This window comes from Sturnira hondurensis, unplaced genomic scaffold (genome assembly GCF_014824575.4).
Source record: "Sturnira hondurensis isolate 20B ecotype Veracruz unplaced genomic scaffold, ASM1482457v3 Scaffold0008782, whole genome shotgun sequence".
In the NCBI taxonomy this organism is placed as follows: domain Eukaryota; kingdom Metazoa; phylum Chordata; class Mammalia; order Chiroptera; family Phyllostomidae; genus Sturnira; species Sturnira hondurensis.
The window spans coordinates 5,651,971-5,677,974 of NW_028081413.1; the positions used below are offsets into that span (position 1 = coordinate 5,651,971).

General features: G+C 38.1%; 1 protein-coding gene across 1 annotated transcript in view; it reads left to right on the forward strand.

Annotated features, from left to right (window-relative positions):
• DPH6 (diphthamine biosynthesis 6) overlaps nt 1–26,004 on the forward strand; it is a 154,708-nt gene that overhangs the window by 82,122 nt on the left and 46,582 nt on the right. The window contains exons 4-5 of the mRNA XM_037056122.1: nt 220–293; nt 4,266–4,384. Of these exons, the coding sequence (XP_036912017.1) occupies nt 220–293; nt 4,266–4,384 (193 nt within the window). The remainder of the gene's footprint in view (nt 1–219; nt 294–4,265; nt 4,385–26,004) is intronic.

Genomic DNA, 26,004 nt, shown 5'->3' on the forward strand with positions numbered 1-26,004 from the left:
AATTATTTGGATTTTAAGTAAAAAGAATAATTAATTTCCCCCCAGCTGAGAAGATGACTTAAATATATGTATTGTTTTTCCTGAATGTAGATTTCACTTTCAGTAAATTACCCTCCTTCCAGGTGGTTTTCCAGATGAGCTACAGTTCATTTGTCAGAGCATGATGAAGAGTCACATGTTTGTTTATTTTTGATGTTATATTTTTTCCTTTATTTTCAGGAAAAAGAAGAAGTAGAAGGGGTATCAGTGGGCGCCATACTATCTGACTATCAGCGTGTTCGTGTGGAAAATGTGTAAGAAAACAATATTTGTCCTATATTTAAGTACATGTGCATTTAAGAATGTGAGTAAATAAAAGTATAATTATATCCAAATAATAAATAGATGTGATACTCTATATGCCCTGTGGAACTAACTGTGTGCATATATCTAAGTAACAAAAGCTGCACTTTTACTTTTTTTGTAATCTTCTGTCACACATGGAGAAAACTAACTGACCCTAAGGAAAAATGCATTATTTATAATAAAAAATTTAGGCAAAGATTTTTAAAGTCAGATGCATTATTTTTAATTTTTCTTATTTGAGTGAGTATGCCCTTTTAATAATCCCTTTTAGCTCATCATTTGTGATAAAAATCAGGAGCTCGTAGAAGGGCTGCAGTGAGGCAGTAATACCTTAAAGGAAAAAAGGCTTAGTAAGGAACCTCCCCTTGCGTCCTTAGGGTTAGTTTTTGGCCGAAAATATTTATGATTTAAGTCATTGCAAAGTCACTCAGCTTTCAGGGAACCTTTAGGTCGTTACTCCCCACCCCCCACCCCTACTAAGAGATGCAGTGTAGCACTAGCTGGGCATCATTTGTGTCTGCAGATACCCAAAGAGTTCATTTCATTATCTGACCAATATTTAAAAATATAGGGTCAAGTGGTAATCAGTTAAGATTGATTTGGCAAAAAGTGTGAATGGATTTATTCTTTTTAAATTTATTTGGATAAGTATAATACTGTGTAGAGGCTTTGTATATAACAATATTAGCAAAAAGAAAATGTGGACTCCCATACACTTAAGCAAAACCTAGCCCCAAAATAATTTTGCCATTCAAAAGGGTGAATAGAAATAAGAGCTGTATTTATGTAATTTTTTCATATTCTTGTCAAAGAAACCTTCATATTGACTCATTAAAAAATGCAATTAATGGACTTGCACACTTTAATTTTTTATCTTGTTTACTTTCTGTAATTACACAGTGAATTTAAGGCAGTTAGAAATACAAAATTTAAAAAGTAAATGACAGGAATGCAAGGCAAAGTATAATTATGTGAAGGGTAATGTGACTCATTTGGGGGTATATTGGAGTCTCTGGAGAGTGGTGATGTAAATGGAGGAGGTTAAACATGTATTTTAGAGAAGTTTTTCTTTTTTTAAAAGATTTTATTTATTTATCTTTAGAGGGGAAGGGATGGAGAGAGGAAGAGAAATATCAATGTATGGTTGCCTCTCATGCATCCCCTGCTGGGAACTGGCCTGCAAGCCAGGAATGTGCCCTGACTGGGAATCACAACCCAGGCATGTGCCCTGACTGGGAATTGAACCTCAATCATTTGGTTCGCAGGCCCGCGCTCAATCCACTGAGCTACACCAGCCAGGGCTGGAGAAGTTTTTCTTAACATTCTGCCTGTGTACATTTAAGAACAACTGAACTGTAGATGGATCTGAATTCTATATCCCTTAAGACACACTTTAGAAATAATAATATTCTTAACAGCTCTTAGGTCATCTTCTCTGAGAATTATTTAGCTTACAAATCTGTTTCTTAATAAGTTCAAACCCACGTGGTTGATGGGTAGCCAACCCGTACACATCGCTGACCTCTGTTGATGAAACTTAAGAAGCCAGGTGAAAGCGTGCTGTTGGCTGGGAAGCTCTCTGGAAGAAGGCACAGAGCCTACTAATGGATAGAGGCAAGACTCTTCTCAAAGTGCCACCTAAGAGTCACTTCAGCACATGCTTGAAATGTCCATTTTATACCATAAAGCATATCTGCAATAATTTTATCCTTGAAAATTTTAAAGCAGTTCAGTGGTCTACAAATTCAGTTTTGAATTAGCCTATCTTCAATTTGTAGTTTGTGTTACATCATTACATTTTCAAGATATAATGCATTTGTTAAATGTCACAAGCTCAATGCAGAAGTGATTTACAGAGGAAATAGATTTGAGGTGTGATACTTTGAACTGTTGAAAAATTTAAGTAGGTTGACTTAAGTCTACAAATAGTCAACAGCTTGTGGGTATCAGAGCAACAGTCAAGAATTTTGTAGTAAGAACATAAAGGAATAACATTTTTTTCATTAAAAAATCTCAGCTAAAAGTGGTAGAGCCTAGTTTGATTAGTAGGCCTTAAATATAGATGAGAGGACAGCAAGAACTGTGATGTTTGTGTTACATCAGGAGTTTCAGTTTTACCAGTTTTGTCTTAACTTCCTCAACACTGTTCCGTATGCCCTGGGACACTCAACAAAGGATAATTATATAAAACAGTCTCTGTGGTAAGGAAGGCTTTTGTTTCTTTGAAAGGGTATACGTACATGAAAAAGTAGGATTATTTCTAAGGCCATGGGTAAGTAAATGAGCAAATGTGTGGTACATTTACTAAGTTTGGGGTTTTCTGAGAGTAGGAGAGATCAACATGGGCTGAAGTAGTCAGCCAGGCAACCTTACCAACTTTAGGGGTGACAGGTTTTAGAGCTGTAATTCTTGTTTGAAATCTGTCCCATTTAGCCACATACTGCGTGACCTGGGCTAGTCACTTGGCTCTGACTACCATTTATTGAATACCTATTTATCCAGGCATTGTACCACATTCTTTATATTACTTTTAATCAATTACAGTCCTCCTTGAGAAACTGACATTTAAGCAGCGGCGGGGAGCAAGTGAAGAAGGCAGGGAGCATGCCTAGTATTAGGCAACAGTGAGGAGGGTTGGGTGGCAGGTGAAGTGAGGGGAGGGTAGTAGGAGATGCAGTGTGAGAACTAACTATGCGGGTCTATTGTAAGAATTTTTACTGGGAGCGACGAAGAGGGTTTTGAGCAGAGGAGTCCCATGATCCGTTTCATGTTTTTTAAAAGGCTAACACTGGTTCTGTATGGAGTATTGATTTTGAAAGGGCAAGGATAGAAAGAGGGAACGAAGTTAGTGGGATATTGACATGAGAGGCAATGGGGCCTCAGTACCACCAGGTGTTAGTAGTGGAGTTGGTGAGAAGTGATCGTAGTCTGTGCTGTCCTGTCGTGGTTGAATGAGGAACGTGAAGAAAGAGGAGTGAAGGGTGCTGCGCGTTCTAGTCTCCTAACCATCTCAAGAACTTTGAAAGCAAGTGTGTTTCTCCCTGTTTATGAACTAGGAAATTGAAGACCTAGAGCTTAGTTGTTGTTTTTTTCCCTGTGAATCACAAATGTTCCCTTATTTTAATTTTCTAATTTTCAGTTCACATTTAGTGTTATATTAATTTCAGGCACACAGCATAATAGTTAGGCTTTTATATAACTTACAGTGTGATACATACCCTGGTAAGTCTAGAATCTGTCTGTCACCATGCATAGTTATCACAATATTACTGTGTAATTATGACTTGCTGAAGTCTTGGAGCTAGTGAGTACAGGAGGTTTCAAGCCCAGGTTTGTCCTGACTCCAACACCTGTGGTCTTTCTACGGGACCATAAGGTATAGGATGTAGTACAATGCTACAGCAGAGCAGGTGCCCCTTCCCATGTACCTCAGGTATTGTTCTTTTTGTTCTTCTTATTTTCTTTTCACAGGGTTAAATCATTTTTAAAAATTTCAGTTAGTATAAGAATAGTTCAACCATAGATATTGTAAATGTAACAACACATGACTATTTTATTATGCATATTTTATTTGCCTATCTTGCTTATGCTTCACAATTGGGATACCCAGGGAAGCTCTAAAAACAAGAATAATTATCCATTGACATTTGGGAGCTTTTTGCATGGATTTCTAAACTTATAGAGAGTCTTACTAAAATTGATACTTCTAATCTGCCTGGAGATTTTATTTTTGTTTGTTTATGCATAGTACGTGGAAATTAAACACACTTATGTTGTATATATAAACTTCATAATACAAAGCATGTTTTTAAAGCATTTTAAATGCTGAACCCCTTGAGAGAAGCATTATGATTAAAATCAATATTGCTACAGATCCAAGTGTAGTAAGATATCATCCGATTTTTCTTTTTCTTTTGTAGGTGTAAAAGGCTTAATCTTCAGCCTTTAGCTTACCTTTGGCAGAGAAACCAAGAAGACTTGCTCCGAGAGATGATATCATCCAACATTCAGGCAGTCATCGTCAAAGTGGCAGCGCTGGGTACGTAGCCTGATGTCTAAGGGCGCTGTCTGTTACCACACGCATAATGAGTTCAGTAATAAGCAGTTAAAACGAAAATGGAAGAAGGATTTTGCATATAAAAATGCGGGGTCACAAGCTGGAGAAATTGAGTAAGGGGAGATTTTAAAATGGGCTTTTGATCATTTGCGGAGTGCTTAGTAGTGAGCCTCAACACTTTATTTGTAAGTGTTAATATTACACAACTGCCTCTGAAACTGGTATTGTATTTTGGTCCTTTAAGTTCTGTTTATGGGATTTGGAATTCAGGTTCATAGGAAATCAGAAATACAGGTTGAATTTTTAATTCTTTTAAAAGCTGTATTTGGCACCATACTTGATATTTCCCTTGTGTTTTTTTAACATACATTGAATAATGCTAAAATAGAATGATTGGCTTTGTTTGTGGATCAGAAACAAGCAGACTGACTACTAGGTTTTTGTTGGGGATGGTGAGAAAGTCACATTTGAAAGAATGTCATTTGATCCGTTAGCACAGATACGCATTGTAGGCAGGTGGTAATCTGATTCAAATATGGATATTATGCATGAACACATTAATTTATGGCTTTGCGTTTTTATAATTATATTCATTTTCAAGAAACCATAGGGTTCGAGCCCAATACATTTATTTCATGAACCTATTACAGGAAATGCCCTGAAGCCTCAGGGCTCTCAAAGCCTCAATCATGTACCTCATTTGAGAGTGTTTACTCTTGTGATCTCTGAAGTAACGAGGTCTCAAGCTGTGGAATATGTTACAAACAAATTCATATTTTACACAGCTTTAAGAGAAAGATTTCATAATATTTCTCCTTGGTGAACACCAAGCTACTCTCTTCTTATTGACGTTGCAGTGTTGTCTTAAACAGAAAGCCTTATTTACAGAAACTGCAGTTGGTAAAAAGAGAAGGGTTGAGTGATGTTGTGTTCCTATTTTTGAGAAGAGTTTGCTGAGCAACTCATGATTGCATTTCTCACAATAGATAATCTGTCATATAATTTTCTGTATGACTCTATATAGAGTATGCTCTCTCTTCCGGATTTTCTAAGGTTGCCCAGTTCTGTAATGAATTTTATGTGACATCTCACTGGACAGTACACACTCAGTTCCTTTTACTACTAGAGAACAGAAAGGATTAGAAGCCAGAGAGAACCTGCATCATTTGAAAGATAGAGCCATAGAATTTGACCTTACTGCCACCGTTACTATAGTATGAGAATGATATTGTGTATCCGTTTATTTGTGTGTGTTAGTGCCTCTATGTAGAAGTCAGAGATGGTGATTAATTTTATTCAACTTTTTGGTAAAGTATAAACTGAGCTAATTTTTCCTCACTTTCAATGACAAAAGTATAGCTTTGATTTTTAATATTTTAGCACATACTTTCTTTTGACTACCTATAGGTATGCAAAGATGAAAGTTATTCTCAAGAACAGTATTAAAGATTTGTTGAGTGACACATTCTTCTAAAGGTGTAGAAAAATATAAATAGTGCAATATAGGTTTCTAATCTTTTTTCACTCCTTTTAAAGTTTTCAGAAGAGGTTTTAAGCAAAAAATAGGACAATAGGATCCTTCCATGGAGAGAGGGTTCAGCAAAGTTTTGTGGCCCTGTAGATTGTGGAGTGGTCTTAGAAAAGGGTTGGTTCTACATGGATGGAGGAAAGTATATTTCTAGTAGTTGTGCTAAGTAACTTTGGTGTCTGCAGGCTCTGGAACTCTTGAACTTTTCACAGAAGGAGCTTAGTATTTTAAAAGTTTCTGTTTTTTAAAATGTTATGTTTACTGTTTATGCTGGTGTAGTTGTTTCCCCTTTCTCTGCCTTTCCCTGCCTCTGCCCAGCCCCATCCTCTCCCCTCCTCACGCCGATCGCCGTACCGTTGTCCATGTCCATGGTGTGCACATAGTTCTTTGGTTAATCCCTTCACCATCTTTCATCCTGTCCCCACCCCTTCCTTGCCATCAGCTGTCCGTCTATTTCATATATCTGAGCTCCTGTTACTATTTTGTTAGTTTATTGTGTTCATTAGATTCCACATATAAGTGAGGTCCTGTGATGTTTTTCTTTCACTGACAGGCTTAATTGCCTTAGCATAATTTTTCTCCAGGTCCGCCCATGCTGTTGCAAAATATAAGGGTTTCTTCTTTTTTACTGCATCTTACAGCATTCCCCTGTGTAAATGTACCACAGCTCTTTTATCCACTCATCTACTGATGGACATTTAGGCTGTTTCCAAACCTTGGCTATTGTTTTTATAGCAGGGCTATTTACACATATATAAATTTATTTATATATATTATATATAAATATAGTGTGTGTGTGTGTATATGTGTGTGTGTGTTTTGGGATTGTTGGGGTATATTCCTAGAAGTGGAATTGCTGAATCAAGAGGAAGTTCCATTTTTAATGTTTTAAGGATACTCCATATTATTTTCCACAGTGGCTGTGCCAGACTGCATTCCCATCAACGGTGCACCAGGGTTTTTAGACTCATTTAAGGAGCCATTTGCACATCAGATTTTAGAACAATCCTGCCTTTTAGAAATACTTACTTTTAATTATATGAGTATTATATGAAAATATTCTTGCTGTATAATGTTAAATTTTCATAGATTAAGAAAAGAGTCCATATGTTTTCTAGCCTCTCCTTCCCGAACAAGTACTTCTTTTCCCAGGGATACACACGAATGGTGACTGATTAACTTTCTAGATTACTTTTATTTTGTTTTGTGTGTATATATACATATGGAAATATTATTATTTTATCAACTTTTTAATACCACACAAAGGGCATCATAGTCTGGGTATTGACTGGGAACTTATCTTTTTTTGAAAACTCAACAATATGTCTTGGGGATTTTTACATATCAATAAATATAGATCTGCCTCATGTTTTTTTCTTAAGTAATGTTTTAGTAAAGTGTGGCATAAATGCAGAAAAGCGAACAAATTCTTAGTGTATAACTAAGAATTGATGAATTTGATGTAATTTGATGCATTTCCACAAAGTGAAGATATCTACGTAATCAACACCCAAATCTAGATGTGGAACATTGCTAACGTCCTCCTCACCAGTATTTGTCAAAGGTAGCAGCTCTCCTGACACTTCAAAATAGAGATTAGCCCTGGCCAGTGTAGCTCAGCTGGTAGGAATGTTGTCCCATAAAAAGAAAGGTCGTGGGTTCAATCACTCCCAATCAGGGCACCTGCCAAGGTTGCAAGTTCTGGTTCGAGCACATATGAGAGGCAACCAACCAATCAGTGTTTCTTGCACCAGTGTTTCTCTCCCTCTCTCTCCCTTCCTCCCCTCTCTCTAAAACCAGTAAGCATGTCCTCAGGTAAGGATTAAAAGAAAACCTGTAGATTAGTTTTTCCTGTTTTTTAATTCTCATACAGTATATTCTCAATTGTGTCTGACTTCTTTGGCTCAACATTATATTTATGAGATTCATCCACATTATTGAATAGAGCAGTAATTTGTTGATTCTCATTATGGAATGGAAGTCCATTGTAGGAATGTACCACCATTTAATTGTCTATTTTATCATCGATGACATGTATTTTCTAGTTTGGTGCTGTTATGGTAGTGCACTAGGTAACGCATTTTGGTCAGTGACAAACTACATATGCAATGGTGATCCTATAAGATTATAATGGAGCTGAAAAATTCCTATTTCCTAGTGATATCATAGTAATAACATCATAGTGCAGCACGTTGCTCATGTGCTTGTGAGATTGGTATAAACAAACCCATTGCATTCGTTGCCAGTCATATAAAAATAAAGCACATACAACTATGTACAGTATATAATACTTGATAATAATAATAAATGACTGTGTCACCAGTTTACATATTTACTACACTATGCTTTTTATTGTTATTTTAGAGTGTGCTCTTTCTAATTATAAGTACTTTGCTTTTAGCAGCAGCCATGTACTCTCATGCTTACCACATCTCTTGATTGCATCATTTGCTCTTTTGCTTGATTTAATCCTGTGTTTCGTGTAGTAACATGCTGTACAGCTTATAAAGGCTACGCCATTTGGTTTGTGTAAGTATACTCAATAATGTTCACACAATGACAAAGTTACCTAATGGTACATTTCTCAGAATATATCCATGTCAGAAAGTGGCACATAACTATATAAATACTGCTATGAGCAGGTGAGGTCATCCTGTACATTTTATGCCCGAGACCTAGATTTCTAGTTTCCATTTATTCAACATACCCAGATTTCTTTTAATGGGAGTATCCATATAATCTCATAACTCATGAGCTCATGATATTTTGAAATTAAATTCAGGACTATATGAGAATGGTAATAATTCTGTAGTCCATCTGTGCTCTTTCTTTTCACAGTGAAAAACCTCTGTCTCAAGAACAGAGAATATATTATTTGTTAGAAAATCTAATAATTATTGGGAACAAAATAAACAAGTAGCATGTCTACAATATATTCTTTCTAGTAACTGGGATAAGCTCCTTGAAAAAAAGAAAGAAAACTCATACAATCTTATAAACATCAGCTACAGATCTCCTGGCAAAAACAAACAAACAAAACAAAGTCACTAACAGTATTTACTATCTGGGAAGAGTCTTTGTCTTTGGACTGCTTTTAGCAGGATATATCTGGTTGCTGTGGTTGATCTTGGTAAACAAACCTGAAATCTTTAGTTTTGGGGGCATGGTCCCTGGAACATGTCATGGAAAGTATACTCTGAAATAGAGATTTTTCACAACTGAGGTAGCTATCTTCTGTGCACGTGATGTAAAGGGTGTTGCTTAGAGACCTTACATGTTCACCCAGGTCAGACCGGGTTCAGTGTGTCCAGAAAACACCAGGAAGGCGAGCCTGATGGTTCTGACCCTCTCCCTGCTTCACTTGGCCCTTTCATTTCCTCTGTCCTTGGAATTATCAGTAACGCTGTTCACTAGGTAAGGTATCTGTTTTTATGAGTCTGATTTGACAATCCAACCTTTAGTTATTGTAAATTGGCCTACTTAATGAGATTTTTTCCAGACCCACAGATATATGACACCCTTTGGCAAGAAAAAAGAGGACAGAAAAATCATGAGGATGACTTAGTGATTGCTAGCAGCCCTGGTAAAAACAGGAACCTTTAAAATAACAAAAAAGAAATAGTAGATGGATTAAAAACAGGAGACCCGATTTCCCTATCACTGAAAAGCCTGCTTCTTGAATGTTGTATTTGCTTACAAGATAATTACATTGATCACTAAAAATACTATACAGGGAGTTGGAGACCAAGGGCGGGTGGCCACTGGATGCTAAGAGTATTCTGTTTAAGACTTAAAGCTCATTATAGAAAATACCAGGAAAATCTTGAGAATACTGATTGTCATGGACTATTACAATTAACAGTCAGGAGGCCCCATCACTATTCTAGACATTGTTGAGTATTAAGGGTTATTTAAGCTGAGCAAATGCATGTTATGAGAGTTTTCTCTGTGCTTCTCAATGGTATGACAACTGACCTGCTATAGTGGGCTAAGGCTGGGGATCTGGTGCTTTTACTCTGAGAGGAGTAAGTGCCTTACTCCTTCCCCAAACTACAAATAAACTATTTTTTTTAAGTAAGAATGGGAATGATTTGAGCACAAGCAACCCTAGCAGGGGTGTCCAACCCTTTGGCATCTCTGGGCCACACTGGAAGAAGAGGAGTTGTCTTGGGCCACACATTAAATACACAAACACTAATGAAAACTGATGAGCAAAAAAAAGAGGTTTTAAATAAATTTATGGTTTTCTGTTGGGCTGCGTTCATAGCCATCCTGGGCCGCAGGTTGGGTACCTCTGCTACAGGCTTTTTGATGACCAGAGGGAGACATATCATTTAATGTAAGCTTGCACTATGACTATAGTCATATACTAACTGACATATATGACTATAGTCATAGTGCAAGCTTACATTAAATTATATGTAAGAAAACAAAAGAAGAGCCCCTGATTACAAACCTGCTGAATTGTTAGAATCTAAATGATACCTAAATAAGAAAGGTGTTTGCTACTTCAGATACCTCAGTAGAGCAACCACCCATTAAGCACCAACCATGAACATAGTATCACAAAAAGAAAGTGATAATTCTTCAGAAAACAAACTCAAAGTCTTGGACATTGTGATCTATGATAAATAATTCAAAACAGCTGTCATGAAGAAACTCAATGACATAAAAGAAAACTCAGAAAGGCAGTTTGATGAGCTCATTAAAATTAATGAACAGAAGGAGTACTATACCAAAGACATTGAAACTATAACAATGAGCCAAACAGAAATTCTGTATTGGAAAAATTAAATAAATGAGATAAAGAATGCATTAGAAATCACTGGAAATAGAGCAGATTATATGGAAAAGAGATTTAACAAACTGTCTGACTCTATTAGAAAGGGCAACACAAGGATAATGGATATCCCAGAAGGACAAGAGACAGGGAAGGAAACAGAGGACCTATTCAAAAAAACAATTGATGAGAATTCTCCAAACCTAGAGAAGGAATTGGACACAGAAGTACAAGAAGCTAACAAAACACCTAATTGTCTCAACACAAAGGACCTTCTCCAAGACATAATATATTAAAACTGTCAAAAGTTAATGATAAAAAAATTATCAAGGCTGCCAGAGGGGAGGAAAAGAAGATAGTAAGCCACATAAGAAAACCCCATACAGTATTACCAGATTTCTCATGAAATTCTGAGAAATGGAATAGCATATTCAAAACATTGAAAGATAGTAACCAGCAACATGAATACTCTATCCAGCAAGTTATCCTTTAGATATGAAGGAGAAATAAGAGTTTTCCCAAGCAAAAGCTGAGGGAATTTACCATCACAAAACCTGCATTACAAGAAATGTTGTAAGGCGCTCTTCCACCTGAAATAAAAAGACAAAAATATATAAAACTTTAAGTAAGGTGGCAAACAGAAGCAGAAAATTGCAACTGTGTTTCAGTATAGACACTAAATATTTAATTATAACATAAAGATTAAAAGGTAAAAACCATGAGTGATAACTAGAGCTACTTCACTTAGATAACAAATACCCAACATAAAAATGAATGATTTGTGGCCATAGAAACACAAAAGTGGAGTATGGAAAGGAATGAACTTGTATAGGCAAATGAAAACAAGATGCTATCAGAAGAAAAAGAATGATTTTATTTATAATATGTTTTGTACAAACCTCATGGTAGCCACAAAACAGAAATCCAAAGCTGAGACATGATATACAGTAAAAGGAAATGGAGAAAAAATCATATTAAAGTAGCACAGAGAAACACAAGGGGAGCGAAACAGTGGAGACACAGAGCAATCAGAGTACGAAAAATGAAATGGCAGGAGTAGATTCTCATATATCAGCCATCACCCTAAATGTAAATGAGTTGAATTCATGAATTAAAGGCACAAAGTAGCTGAATGGATTAAAAAACAAGACCCAGCTGTATGTTTCCTTCAGTAGATTTACCTTAGTTCCAATGACAAATATAGTCTCAAAATGAAGATGTAGAAGATGATATACTCCAAGCAAATGGGACCCAGAGAAAAGTGATGTAGTCATACTTGTATCAGACAATATAGACTTCAAGACAAAAATGATAAGAAGAGACATATAATTATAAAGGAGACAATCCATAAAGAATGCATTATATTTACATATATATATATATATATATATATATGCATTCAACTTTGGAGCAGCAAAATACATAAAGCAATTATTAATAGAGCTAAAAGGAGAAATAGAAAGCAACACAATAATAGAAGACTTCAACACCTCACTTGCAACAATGGATAGATCATCTAGACAGCAAGTCAACAGGGAGACTTCAACACCTCACTTGCAACAATGGATAGATCATCTAGACAGCAAGTCAACAGGGAAACATTGGCCTTAAATAACACACTAGACTACATAAATATAATAGGTATTTTCAGAACTTTCCATTACAAAGTGACAGATTACACATTCTTCTTAAGTGCACATGGAACAACTCCAGGATAGAGTGTATGTTGGGGCACAAAAAAATGTTTCAATAAATTTAAGAAGATTGAAATCACATCGAACATCTTTTCCAACCACAATTGTATGAAACTAGAAATCAACTACAAGAAAGGGAAGAATTACAAATATGTGGAGATTAAACAACCTGAACAACTATTGCCTCAGTGTAAAAATAAAGATGAAATCAAAAGATACAGAGACAAGTGAAATGAAAATATGACATGCCAATATGTTTGGGATGCAGAAAAGCAGTACTAAGAGGAAATTTTACAAATATACAGTCCTCCCTCAAGAAACAAGAGAAACCTCAAATAAACAATAGAACATTGTCCCGTAAGGAACTAGGAGAAGAACAAAGCCCAATGTCAGTGGAAGAAAGGAAATAATAAAAACCAGAGCAGAAATAAGTAATATAGAAACTAACATGATGGCAGAGAACATTAATGAAACAGAGAGCTGATCCTTTGTACATGTAAATAAAACTGACAAATTCCTTAGTAGACTTAAAACAGGAAGAAAAAAAAGACAGTTTAGCTATGGTTGGGTGGCTCAGTTGGTTGGAGCATCCTCCCGTATACCAAAAGGTTGCAGGTTCAATTCCCAGTCAGAGCACGTACCAAAGTTGCAGGTTTGATTCCTGGTTGGGCACATACAACAGGGAACCAATCAGTGTTTCCCTGTCACATTGATCTCTGTCAGTATGTTTCTCCCTCTCTCTTTCTCCCTCCCTTCCCCTCTCTCTAAAGTTGATTAAAAAACTTATCTTCAGGGAATGATTTTTAAAATACAAGTGATACTATACAAATACAAACCATCATAAAAGAATATTATGTAAGGCCATGTTGCCACCAAATGGACAACCTAGAAGAAATGCACAAATTCTTATAATCATACAACCTTCCTAGACCGAATCATGAAGAAATAAAAAACCTAAAAAGACCAATCACTAGTAAGGAAATAGAAACAGTAATCTAAAACCTCCTCCAAAAAACGAAAGTCCAGTATCAAATGACTTCACTGGAGAATTCTACCAAACATTCAAAAAAGATTTGACACCCATCCTACTCAAATTTATTTAGAAAATTGGAGGGGAGGCAATGTTGGGGACCACCCTGCCTGGTTTCAGGAGCTGAAACCCACCATGGCTAAGGCTGAGTGAGCGACCTTCGGACCATAAGCCACTAAGGAGACAAAGCTTATCTCCCTGGCAGGAGCGCTGCTTTTGCTCCTTTTCCCATAACTCCTCCAACGCTTGATCAGTTAGCCAGTGACGGGAAAGATTCCCCAAGATGGGAATCACCTAAGACAGGCATGATCATGTGGAGGCCCCACCCCAGGGAAGGACTTGGGGGGCTATGGAGAAAGGGGGTGACGGACCTTCGGCCCCTGGCTGTGACAAAGCCTCAGTCCTCAGTCTGTCTGCAAGAAGTCTCTGAGAATTCTTTGGCTATCTGCCTCCTCTGCCTGACTTACGCCTGAAAACAATGACAGAGGGTGGTGCAGCCTTGTGCTTGGAACCGGGAGTTCCCAGGATGATCTGGCATGAGAAAGAATATGTGAAACCCTTGAAACCTGCTTTGCTTAGAATGCTTTTAGTTAAATGATAAAGGCCGGAGCAGAAAGTGAGTTTATGTTCCCAAACTTCTGTATCCTTTTAGCTGACAGACCCTGACTTAGGAGAAGTCCTAATGGTTCTTTGTATACTATCTACTGTTTACTGCCTGACAATGATTAATAAGTTGTACCTGAACTCCTGTGCAAAAAAAAACAATAAAGGCCTGTCTAGGCAAGGGTCAACTCTCTCTTTGAGAGAGTCGCTAGGCCGCTCCAAGCTGCTCTCCCCTTGAGAGGGTGGCCAGGCCATTCAGGGGCTCTCCCCGCTTGAGGGAGTAGCCTTGCCAGCCCTTTTCCTCCACAGGACTCTGTAGTCTGTATGAATTTGTCTCATGTCTCATCCATGACGCTGCCAGCACTGCTGGTCAGTGCACGCATCAAGGCATTGCTTTCTAACTCATTTAACGAGTCCAACATTACCCTGATGCCAAAAACAGGCCAGGACAACACACACACAAAAGAAAATAGGCCAATAAATCTGGTGAACATAGATGCAAAAATTCTCAACAAAATACTAGCAAATCTAATACAACAATACATTAAAAAATCGTACACCACTGTCAACTGGAATTCATTCCGAAGTTGCAGGAATGATTCAAATGATTTGCAAATGAACCAACACGCTAGAGGACATTAACAAAATGAAGGATAAAAATTAGTGAATGCAGAGAAAGCATCTGACATTAATTTATCATTTCATCATTAATTTATGATGAAAACGGTCATTAATATCAGTATAGAAGGAAAGTACATTCACGTACTAAAGAGAATATATGACAAACCCACAGCTAACATCATACTCAGTGATGAAAAGCTGTAATCATTTAAGATCAGGAATAAGACAAGGAGGCCCACTCTCACCACCTTTATTTAACACAGTACAGGAAATATTAGCCAGAGCACATTAGGCAAGAAAAGAAATAAAAGGCATTCGGATTAGGAAGGAAGAAGTAGAACTGTTGCTATTTGCAGATGACATGATTTTATACACTTAGAAAACTCACCCTGGCTGGTGTGGCTCAGTGGATTGAGTGTTGGCCTACAAACTGAAAGGGTGCTGATACATACCTGGGTTGTGGGCCAGGCCCCCAACTGGGGGGTGTGAGAGACAGCCAACTGATGTGTCTCTTGTACATTGATGTTTCTCTCTCTCTTTCTCCTTCCCTTCCCCTCTCTCTAGAAATAAATAAAATCTTAAAAAGAATATCCCTCAAGACTCCACCAAAAGTTTATTAGAAATAATAAACAATTTCAGTAAAGTTGCAAGATACAAAATGAATATACAAAAATCTGTTACAGTCTTTGAAAAATACTGTCAGCTTATTTTTCATCTTGTTTTTTCAGATATTTTCCATTTTATATTGATACATTTACCCCCTTGAGGGAACTTGTAGTACTCAGGAATTGCACCCATCTGGAATGACAGGGGAGAGGTGGGCCCTCCAATGACAGTCACCTCCTCAAGGAGTTGTCCAAGGTCCTCTGTCACTTGGTCGACAGTGTATATAGACTCCTGGAGGACTGTTAGGCAGAAGATCAGAGTGTCTGTTGGTCTTCTCCACAGCAAGTTTCAGAGCCACAGAGTGCTGGCAGTGTTTTACAAGCCACTGCTGTTTACGCAGATGCAGAAATACTTCTTTCCTTCCCAAGGACCTGAGAACCCAGGGCCCAGGAGGCCACACAGGGGGTGCTCTGTTTCATTTATATAACTAACTGAGCTGTCACAAAGAGAAATGAGGAAACCAATCCCATTTATAATTGCAACTAAGAGATTTAAATAACTAGGAATAAACTTCACAAAGGAGGTAAAAGACCTGTACACTGAAAGCAACAAGGCATTGTTGAAAGAAATTGGAGACACAAAGAAATGAACAGATATTTCATGTTTATGGAATAGAAGAATTAACGTTGTTAAAATTTCCACATTACCAAAAATATTATCTATAGATTCAATGCAATCCCTATCAAAATCCCAATGACATTTTTCACAAAAATAGAATAAAAAACTATCAAGTATGGATGGAACCACAAAAGACCCTGAATAATGAAAGCAATATTCAGAAAAAGAAAAGGAAAGAAACAAAGCCACAGGTATCACATTCTCTGATTTCAAACTGTAGTGCAAAGCCATGGTAATCAAAACAGTATGTCATTGACAGAAAAACAGATGCAGACAAACGGAACAGAATATAATTCTGCACAATAGGGACAACTAAGTGCAACACAACACAAGAATATACAGTGGAAAAAGAGAAGTTTCCAATAAACAGTGGTGGCAAAACTGGACAGCCATATGCAAAAGAATTAAAATAGACCTCTACCATACATAAAAATTAACTCATACATAAAAATTAACACCAAACATAAAAATTAACTCAAAATGGAATAAAGATTTGAATGTATGGCCTGAAACAATAAAGTATATAGAAGAAAACATAGGCACTAAGCTTCTGCATATCAGACTTACTGGGGTTTTTGCGAACTTGATTCCAAATGTAAGGAAAACAAAAAAGTAGACAACTGGGATTACAGCAAACTGAAAACCTTTTGCACAGTAAAGGAAGCCATTAGCAAAACAAGAATAAACTAGTAGACTTCTGCTCAAGGAGGAGGCATAGGTAAATGTGGCTTGCCTCCTTGCACAACCACATCAAAACTACAACTACACTATAGAACAGCCATCTCTCAAAACTCTCAGAAATCAAGTTGAACCAACTATGAAATTAAAGAAACCACATCCATCGAGACTGGAAGTAGGGGTGAAGATGCAGAACAGGCTGATCCCACACCCACATGTGGTAGATAAAAATTTGGGAGGAATATCTTGGGAGTGAGGGGCCCAGTTCCACACCACGCCCACCAGCCCAAAGTTCCAGTTCTAGGGAGGTAAGTCCCCATATCTTCCAGCTGCAAAAAATATGCTGGATTACCAAGCAGTTCCTCTGAAATGTCAAACTTACTCAAATGCACTCCCTCTGACCTCCAGCGCCACTGGAGTAGCAGCTTGAAACACACCAGTGGCTTATGGGGAGGAACAGAAGTATCTGGCATCAGGCTAAGGCTTGCTCCTAGACAGAAAGGTAGGAAGAAGTCAGTGTGCCTTTTCTGAGTCCTTTTGCCACAGAGCTACAGACATGCAGGTAGGAGTCATATCTGAAACTCCATCAACCTTTTTCACACAGTTTATTTCATCTTGGTGTTTCCCTGAGGTTCCGCCCCACCCAATTTACAGGCACATTCAAGCTCTTAAGAGTGGCTTTTCCATATGAATAGCTGGTCTTGGCTCATTATTCACATCTTCCTAAATCCTCAAAACAAGCAACAGCGAAGTCCAGCAGTCCCTGTCCCCTGTATGACTTGCTAAGTGGCCCCAGACACGTTACTAGCAGCAGCCAGCCTAAGTTCACAGCTTGGCTTCCCCTGGGAACCTCCACCCCAACAGCAATATCGGCCATCTGCACATTGCTTTGTGGCTCATGACGGGTGGCTCCAGGGACAATGCAGATGTTGGCTGACCTCGGCCTGCACCAGCCAGGACACCCCGAGCCTGCATTCCCAGCGGACAGCCACAGACCACATCAGGGTACCACCACCCTGCCACTGCACAGCATATCCTCCATGGAAGGAGGAGTTTGGGGGGTCAGTGCTCACAGCCAGCCATTGCAGCCAAAGGACCTGGGTAAATTGTTCCCATTCACCTGCCCATAGCAATCAAAGCTCAAGTACCAGTGGAGGGTATACTCAGCCCACAAGGAAGGCACACCTCAAGTACCCATGTACAGGGGAGGCTGTGCCACTGGACCCTGCAGGACACCTACTACAGTAGGCCACACCACCAAGACAGGGAGTCATGGCAATTCTACCTAATACATAGAATCAAACACAGGGGAGCTGCCAAATGAGGAGACAAAGAAACATGGCCCAAATGAAAGAACAGGTAAAAGCTCCACAAAAAGAACTAAACGCAACGGCGATAAGCAATCTATCAGAAGTAGAGTTCAAAACACTGATTGTAACGATACAGTCTCACTCAAAGGAACTTAGCGGCTCAACAGCATAAAAATAATTCAGTCTGAAATGAAGGGTACATTTATTGAAATGAACAATTCACAGGGAATCAACAGTAGGGTGGATGAAGCCAAGGATCAAATCAGTGATTTGGAAGCAAAAAATAACCAATGAGAACAAGAAGAAAAAAGAATCTGGCCCTGGCTGGTATGGAATAGAAACAGGCTGGCAGTGACCAGAGGGAAGAGGGGAGGGAATTTCGGGGGCATAGGGAGAGGGCTTACAGGAATAAGTATAAAGGACACGTGAACAAAACTAGGGAGGGGGAGGAAATGGGAGGGAGGTGGGAAGGGCTGGGGGTGGGCTGGGAGTAAAAGACAGAAAACTGTACTTGAACAATAATTTTAAAAATGCATTCTATTTAACAGTAATTACCAACATTAATTTCTTGGTTTTGCTATTATACTATAGCTATTATGAGGTGTCACAACTTGGGGGAAGCTGTCAGGAAGGTACTTTTTGTATTATTGCACGTCTTGTGAGTCTTACAGTTATTTCAAAATAAAGTTTTAAGTGAAAAAAAGAATCTGAAAGAAACAAGGATATAATAAGGAACCTTTGGGACAATTTCAAGGGTTCCAACGTTTGCATCACAGTGGTGCCAGAAGGAGAAGAGAAGGAGCAAGAAATTGGAAATCAATTAGAAAAAATAAAGAAAACTTCTCTAATTTGGTGGGAAAAAACAGACAACAGAAAAATGCAAGTTCAGGAAGCAAAGATTTCCAAACAAGATGGACTCAAAGAGGGCCACACCAAGACATATCACAATTAAAATGTCAAAGATTAAGAATGGAGAGAGAATCTTAAAAGCAGCAAGAGAGAAGTAGATAGTTACCTACAAAGATGTTCCCATAAAACTGTCAGCTGATTTCTCAAAAGAAACTCTGCAGGCTAGAAGGGAATGGCAAGTAGTATTCAAGGTGATTAAAAGCAAGGACCTATAAACCTAGATGACTCTATCCAGCAAAGCTTTCATTTAGAATGGAAGGGCAGATGAACTGCATCCCAGGCAAGGTAAAGTTAAAGGAGTTCATCATCACCAAGCCCTTATTATACGAAATGTTAAAGAGACTTAGTTAAAAAAAGATTGATCAAAACTATGAACAACAAATTGTCAATAAATACATACCTATCAACATTTGAAATAAAAAACAAGCTATGCATACAAGAAGAACAGAGACAGAATATTGAATATGCAGTGTGTTTTGTTGGTTGCCAGATGAGAGGGAGGCATGTGGAACGGGTGAAAAAGTACACGGATTAAGAAGTACAAATCGGTAATTATAGAAGTCATGGGATGTCAAGTACAGTATAGGAAATGGTATAGCAAAGAACTTACACACGTGACCCCTGGACATGAACAAGGGTGCAGGGATTTCCTGAGGGTGTGGGCGCGCTGGGTGTAGGGGGACATGGGGGAAAATTAGGACAACTGTAATAGCCTAATCATAAATATTATTTAAAATAAACGAATAAAATAGACAGCAAAATGAAGTTCGAATTAAAAAAAAGCAACCAACCAAATGAGGAAAGATATTTGTAAATGGTATTTTTGTAAAGGTTTACTATCCAAAATATATAAACAACTCATTCAACACCAAAACAAACATATAATCCAATTAAATAATTGGCAGAGGATCTGAACAACAGTTTTTTAAGAAGGACATGTAGATGGCCACAGACATATGAAAGATGTTTAGCATTACTAATTATTAGGGAAATATAAATTAAAACTATAATGAGATACCACCTCACAGCTGTTAGAATGGCTGTTATAAGACAAGAAATAACAAGTGTAAGAGAGGATGTACAGAAAAGAGGACCATCTTACATTGTTGGTAGGAATATAAATTTATGCAGCTGCTATTACAAACAGTATGGAGATTCCTCAAGTAACTAAGAATATAATTGCCATGTAATATAGCAATGTATTCTGGGTATTTATCTGAAGAATTATAAAAGTACTAATTCAAAGCAATATGTGTACCTGGTCTGTTATTGATTTCTATTATTGATATAATACTGTTATTGATTTCAACAGTATTCAAAGTGTCTGTCCATCAATAGATGGATGGGTAAAGAATAAGTGTGTGTGTGTGTGTTTCACAAAGTATCCAGCCATGTAATAAGAAAAAATAGAGACATTTATTGAAGATACAAGAAACATCATACACAGGACAATGATGCTTCAGTCCCCTTCAACATAGGCACCTTGGGATCTCCCGTAGTTCTCCCAGCGTCTCTTCCATGGTTCAGAACACTCTGTAAAATCATTTCTTAGAATCACCCTTAGCTACCCGCATTACATTTTCCTAAATCTCACTAGTGGTCTGAAATTTCTTCCCTTTCAAAGGTGATTTTAATTTTGGCAAAGCTGGAATTTGCAGGGCACCAACTCTGGGCTGTAGGGGGACTGAGTCACCTGGGTGATTTGATGTTTCACCATAAAACTGCGCAAGATGTGATGCATGAGCAGGTGCCTTCTTGTGATCAAGCTGCCAATTACCATTTCACCATAGCTGCAGCCATTTTCATCATATCGTGACTCTCAAACAATGAAAAACACTGAGATAGTACTCCTTATTAATTGTTTGGCCCAAGGAGGGGGGCATACTCTTGATGGATGACACCTTCCCAATCCCAAAACACAGTTAACGTGGTCTTGGTCTTGCTGCAACTTTCTGGTGCTTTCTGGTGTGGAGGATGAGATGATTTTCACTGAGACGACTGGTCCTTCATTTCTGGATCATAGCCATAGATCCACCCTTCATCTCTGGTCATGACCTTCTTCAAGAAATGTTTCGTTGGTAGTGATTTGAATTGAGTCACTAGCAACTGCAGCACAATGCTCCTTCCTTCTGCTCTGGTAGCAGTAGCCATGGAATGAATTTGCCATGATGCTTTCATTCCAAGATCCTGTATCACAATCTCAGACACAGAAGATTTTGGAATCCCCAGATCAGCATCTGGTTCTCACACTGTCAGTCACAGGTATTTGTTGATTGCAGCCCATACATGTTCAACATTCTCAGGTGTTCTGCTGGCTTCAGGCCTTCCAAAGCGGGGATCACTTTCAACAGATTCTTGACCATCTTTGAAGCATTTGTACCGTGATTTTATTTGTGCTGCACACATTGTATTATCCCCCGAAGCCTTCTGAATCATCCAAATAGTTTCTGCAGGGGAATATTGAAGCTTAACACAAAATTAGATGCAGATCTGTTTCTCTATTCACTCCGTCATTTTGTAAAAGGCAAAAGATTTATACAATCTAACAAGAAACCAGAGTACTCACTCGGTCATTTTCAGTGTGATGGCCACATAGTACACATGCTTGCTGAAGAGCGTCTATGGCCCCCACTGACTAGTACAGTGAAGTCATCATTGTTCACACATGTGCATTCCAGTCCACTCTCCTGGGCTGCCAGGTTACATCAATGTCACACAAACACACATGCGTGTATTCACACAATGGAATACTACTACACCATAAAAAAATTAAACATTTTCATTTGTTACAATATGGATTGCCCCAAAGGGTATTATGCTAAGTGAAATAAGCCAGATGAGAAAGGACAAAAACCATATGATTTTGCTCATGTGTAGTATAAAACAAAAAAGTAACAAATGACCAAACAAAACACAAATAAACTCATAGATACAAACAACAGATTGGTGTTGCCAGTGGGGGTGGGAATGGGAGAAAGGCAGAATGATAAGGAGGGTTAAACACTGGGCTGGCCAAAAATTTAGTTTATTTTTTTTTCTGTAAGATGGTTCTAGTAGCACTTAACTGGTCTTTAACTTCATTCGAAACAATTTTGTTTGCATTGTGACAGCTTTCATATCAGCGTGCACTTTACAAAATTCTACCAATTGTTGAATTTTTGTGTAGCCATTTTAATACTGAAGATGTAAGAAAATAGTCAACATTTTTAACATATTGTGCTTTATTATTTCAGGAAAGGTAAAAGCACAACTGAAATACAAAAAAAAAAAACAGATTTGCCCAGTATATGGAGGAGGTGCTATGACCAATCAAACGTGTTAAAAGTGGTTTGTGAAGTTTTGTGCTGTAAATACATCACTGGACAATGCGCTGAAGTCAGGTAGACCAGTTGAAGCTGATAGCGATCAAATCAAGACGTTGAAAATAATCAGTGTTATACCATGTGGGAGATAGCCAATACACTGAAAATATCCAAATCAATACAGTTATTGGTGAAAATGAAAAATGTCTTTTATGGAAAAAAAACCAAATTTTTTTGCCCACCCAATATATGGTCACTGATAGAAACTAGACTTATAATGGTGAGGACATAGTGAAATATATAGATATTTATAATGATATACAACTGAACTTTATATACTGTTATTAACCAATGTTTTCTCAATAAAAACAAATGTTAAAAACACAAAAAAGTGAACAATGTTTTGCTATCCACCTAGTTATAATGGAAAACAGATTTCTACTCCCTCCCATAGCTTGTTTATTTCTTCAAATATATAATAATTTAATGTGATGGAATTCATTCGAGGAAATGAAAGACCACCCTTGAAGGAAATGAATTTGGGAGAGAGAAAATGAATTGACATTACTGATAATTACTCTCTGGCACCAGGCAGAGCTGTGTTTGCTATACCAGTCCACGCCCTCATGGGATTTCCATTATTTAGTGTTGAAGCCATTTCCCTAAATTGCACAGATATCACTGCTGTGCCGCAGTAATAACCCATATTCTGGCTTGATTACTATTGCCTCTGTTTTGCTACTTGTACCATAGGGCTTTTGGTGCTTGTCTTGGAGTCAGACCAAAATAATGTTCCTGAAAACTCTTGGTGAAAAGGGACTGCTGGTCCAAGGATTGATGCTAGGGAGCTTTTAGATTGGCTGCATCTAGAAATGGCCCTAGAGGAGTGGCAGGGCTTTAAATGACTGGCCTAATGGAGTATTCTTGTCAAGGGAACATCGTATCAGTCAGCAGTGCAGGAGGAGGGCCTGTATCTTACCCAAGAAAAACTATTGCATATTGAAATCATTGTGGAAGTTATTTCTAAAGATGAATGACCAGGAGTGTCACAAGCCAAGCTAAGGATGCCGATTTATGGAGATACTCTAGTTAGCCTAGATTACGGTAGAACATTACTGGACAGTGAGGGCTTTATATTTGTTTCGTGATGCCCCAGCTACCACAGATATAAAGGGGATTTGTCTTTTACGTGGTACAAATGTTGGGATTAGACTGATAAAGGAACAACACTGTTGTCCTGAAGAGAGCATGTTGCATAATGATATCTGGAAGCAATGATTGTTAAAACCTGTACTGTGCTATCTGGTATATAGTTGTGTCATCAAACCAATCCAGAATTTATTGAACAGTCTCTAGTCACTACCCCAGTCACTGTGAATGTGAATGTGCAATAAAAGAAGTTATTTTTGTTAGACAAGAGGTGGAGAATGGTAGTATAATAATACTAATTACAATAGCCCTCATATGCTAACCTGAACCAGAATATAGCAAGTATGATAAGGAAGGACTTGGAAAGGTGTTCTGCTGGTCCCAGACCTCTCCCTGATTTGCTCTGCTGTTTGATTACTTCTGTCCTTTGCTGTCCAACCCTTTGGCATCTCTGGGCCACACTGGAAGAAGAGTTGCTTTGGGCCACACATTAAGTACATTGCAACACATAATCACAAAAAAAAATCTCATAATGCTTTAAGTAAATTTACGATATTGTGTCGGGCTGCATTCACAGCTGTCCTTGGCTGCATGTGGCCTGCAGGGCACAGGTTGGACACCCCTGCTTTAAATGACCAGGAGATGCTGGTACTAGACAAGGTCTCATTTGTGAGTTTGATTTGCCGATTCAATCTTTCGGTTTACTTCAATTTCTCATTTGTTTTGTACCAGGTTACATGTGTGGGTTGTAAAGACAATGTTTATCCTTCTGCACAGCTAAGGTTCTCTGAGCAAATTTTACAGAAACTTGGGACCTAGGGTAAAGACAAGCATTAGGGTGCAGGGGTGTCCAACCCACAGCCCGTAGGCCACATGTAGCCAAGGGTGGTTATGAACGCAGCCTAACACAGGATCGTAAATTTTTGCTCCAGTAAAACCTTTCTTTTTGCTCATCACTAATTACCCAAGCTCATCACTAATTACTGGAAGAAAAGTTGTTTGGGGCCACACATTAAATGCACAAGCACTGGTGTGCACAAGCGCTAAATACACTAGTGTTTGTGTATTTAATGTGTGGCCCAAAACAACTCCTCTCCTTCCAGTGTGGCCCAGAGATGCCAAAGGTTGGACAGCCCTGGTAATGTATGACTGAACAACCAGTGAGATACGGGGAAACAGACCCAGGACCTTGGAGACATCTCCAGGGTTGTAAATCTGGAGACACTAATTTTATTCCCCTCCTTCCCAAGATATATATTACTTTATATTCTAAAGTGTGAGAACACAAGTCCTTTACTTTTCCAAGGACACTTTCAGAAGCAACTCTTTTTTTCCCTAAGTAAACATTCAGATTTATTTTTTTTAGGATTTCTTACCTACAGTAGAAGCAATTACTTGAAAGATCATATCTCATTCTTATCACATTGCTCTTGGGATAAGAACTGGCTCAGAGAAGAGCCAGAATGTAATTATCTTATTGTATATAAGCAGTAATAATAATATGTTTTGCTCCAGGAAATTCATGTTAGTGTTCTGCATATCAATAAATAGATATTAATATTTTAACAATATATGGAACAGTCTCAGAATAACAATGCTAGTACCATCACCACCAGTATGATTGTTGAGAACAGTTAAAAATAATTTTTTACATATGATTTCCCAAATTCCGTTCCCATTTTTAAGTGAACATTATATGTCTGAACATATAATGACTGCACTGTATACTACTTTTAAACAACTGTATGGAGTTATAATTAACATATGTAATTCACCATGCAAAGTATATGATTCATTGTTTTATAGTACATTTACAAGGTTGTCAAGTTATTACCGTAATCGAATTTTAGAACATTTTTGTACCCCCAGAAAGAAACCTGTGCTCATAAGCAGTCATTCTCCATTTTCCCCAATCTTCTCCCATCCCCAGTTCTATGCCCAATGAGACTACTTTACATCATTTTAGCTTCAGATTCACCAATTCTGAACATCTTACAGGAATGGAATTTAACAATATGTAGTCTTTTGTGACTGGCTGCTTTCACTTGAAATAAGCTTTTTAAGGTTCATCTATATTATAGCATGGATCAGTATTTGATTTATTTTATTGTCATATGATATTCCATGATGAATTGATTGATTTAATTTGCTAGAACTCTGTAATATGAAAAATAGAGACATTTATTGAAGAAGATACAAGATACAAGAAACGTATATAACAAAATGACGCCTCTGTCCCCTTCAAAGTAGGCATCTTGGGATCTCACACAGCTCTGGCAGTCACCATCAACTGTCCCATTGTATTTTCCTGAATCTCAGGAAGTCTAAAATCTCTTCCCTTTCAAAGGTGATTTTAGTCTGGGGGAAATCGAGAAGCCACAGGGCACCAAATCTGGGCTGTAGAGGGGCTGAGTCACCTGGGTGATTTGATGTTTCACCAAAAAACTCTGCACGAGACATGGCTCCTGAGTAGGCATATTGTTATGATGAAGCTGCCAATCACCAGTTGCCCTTAGCTGTGGCCTTCTGAATCGCCTGAATAGGTTCCATGGAGGAATGTTCAAGCTTAGTGCAAAATTGCATGCAGATTCATTGTGGCACTTGCTCAGTCATTTTGAATGCAATGGCCACACAGTACACATGCTTACTCAGTAGCATCTTCCACCCCCACTGACTAGTGCAGTGAAGTTGTCATTGTTCACGCTTGCTCATTC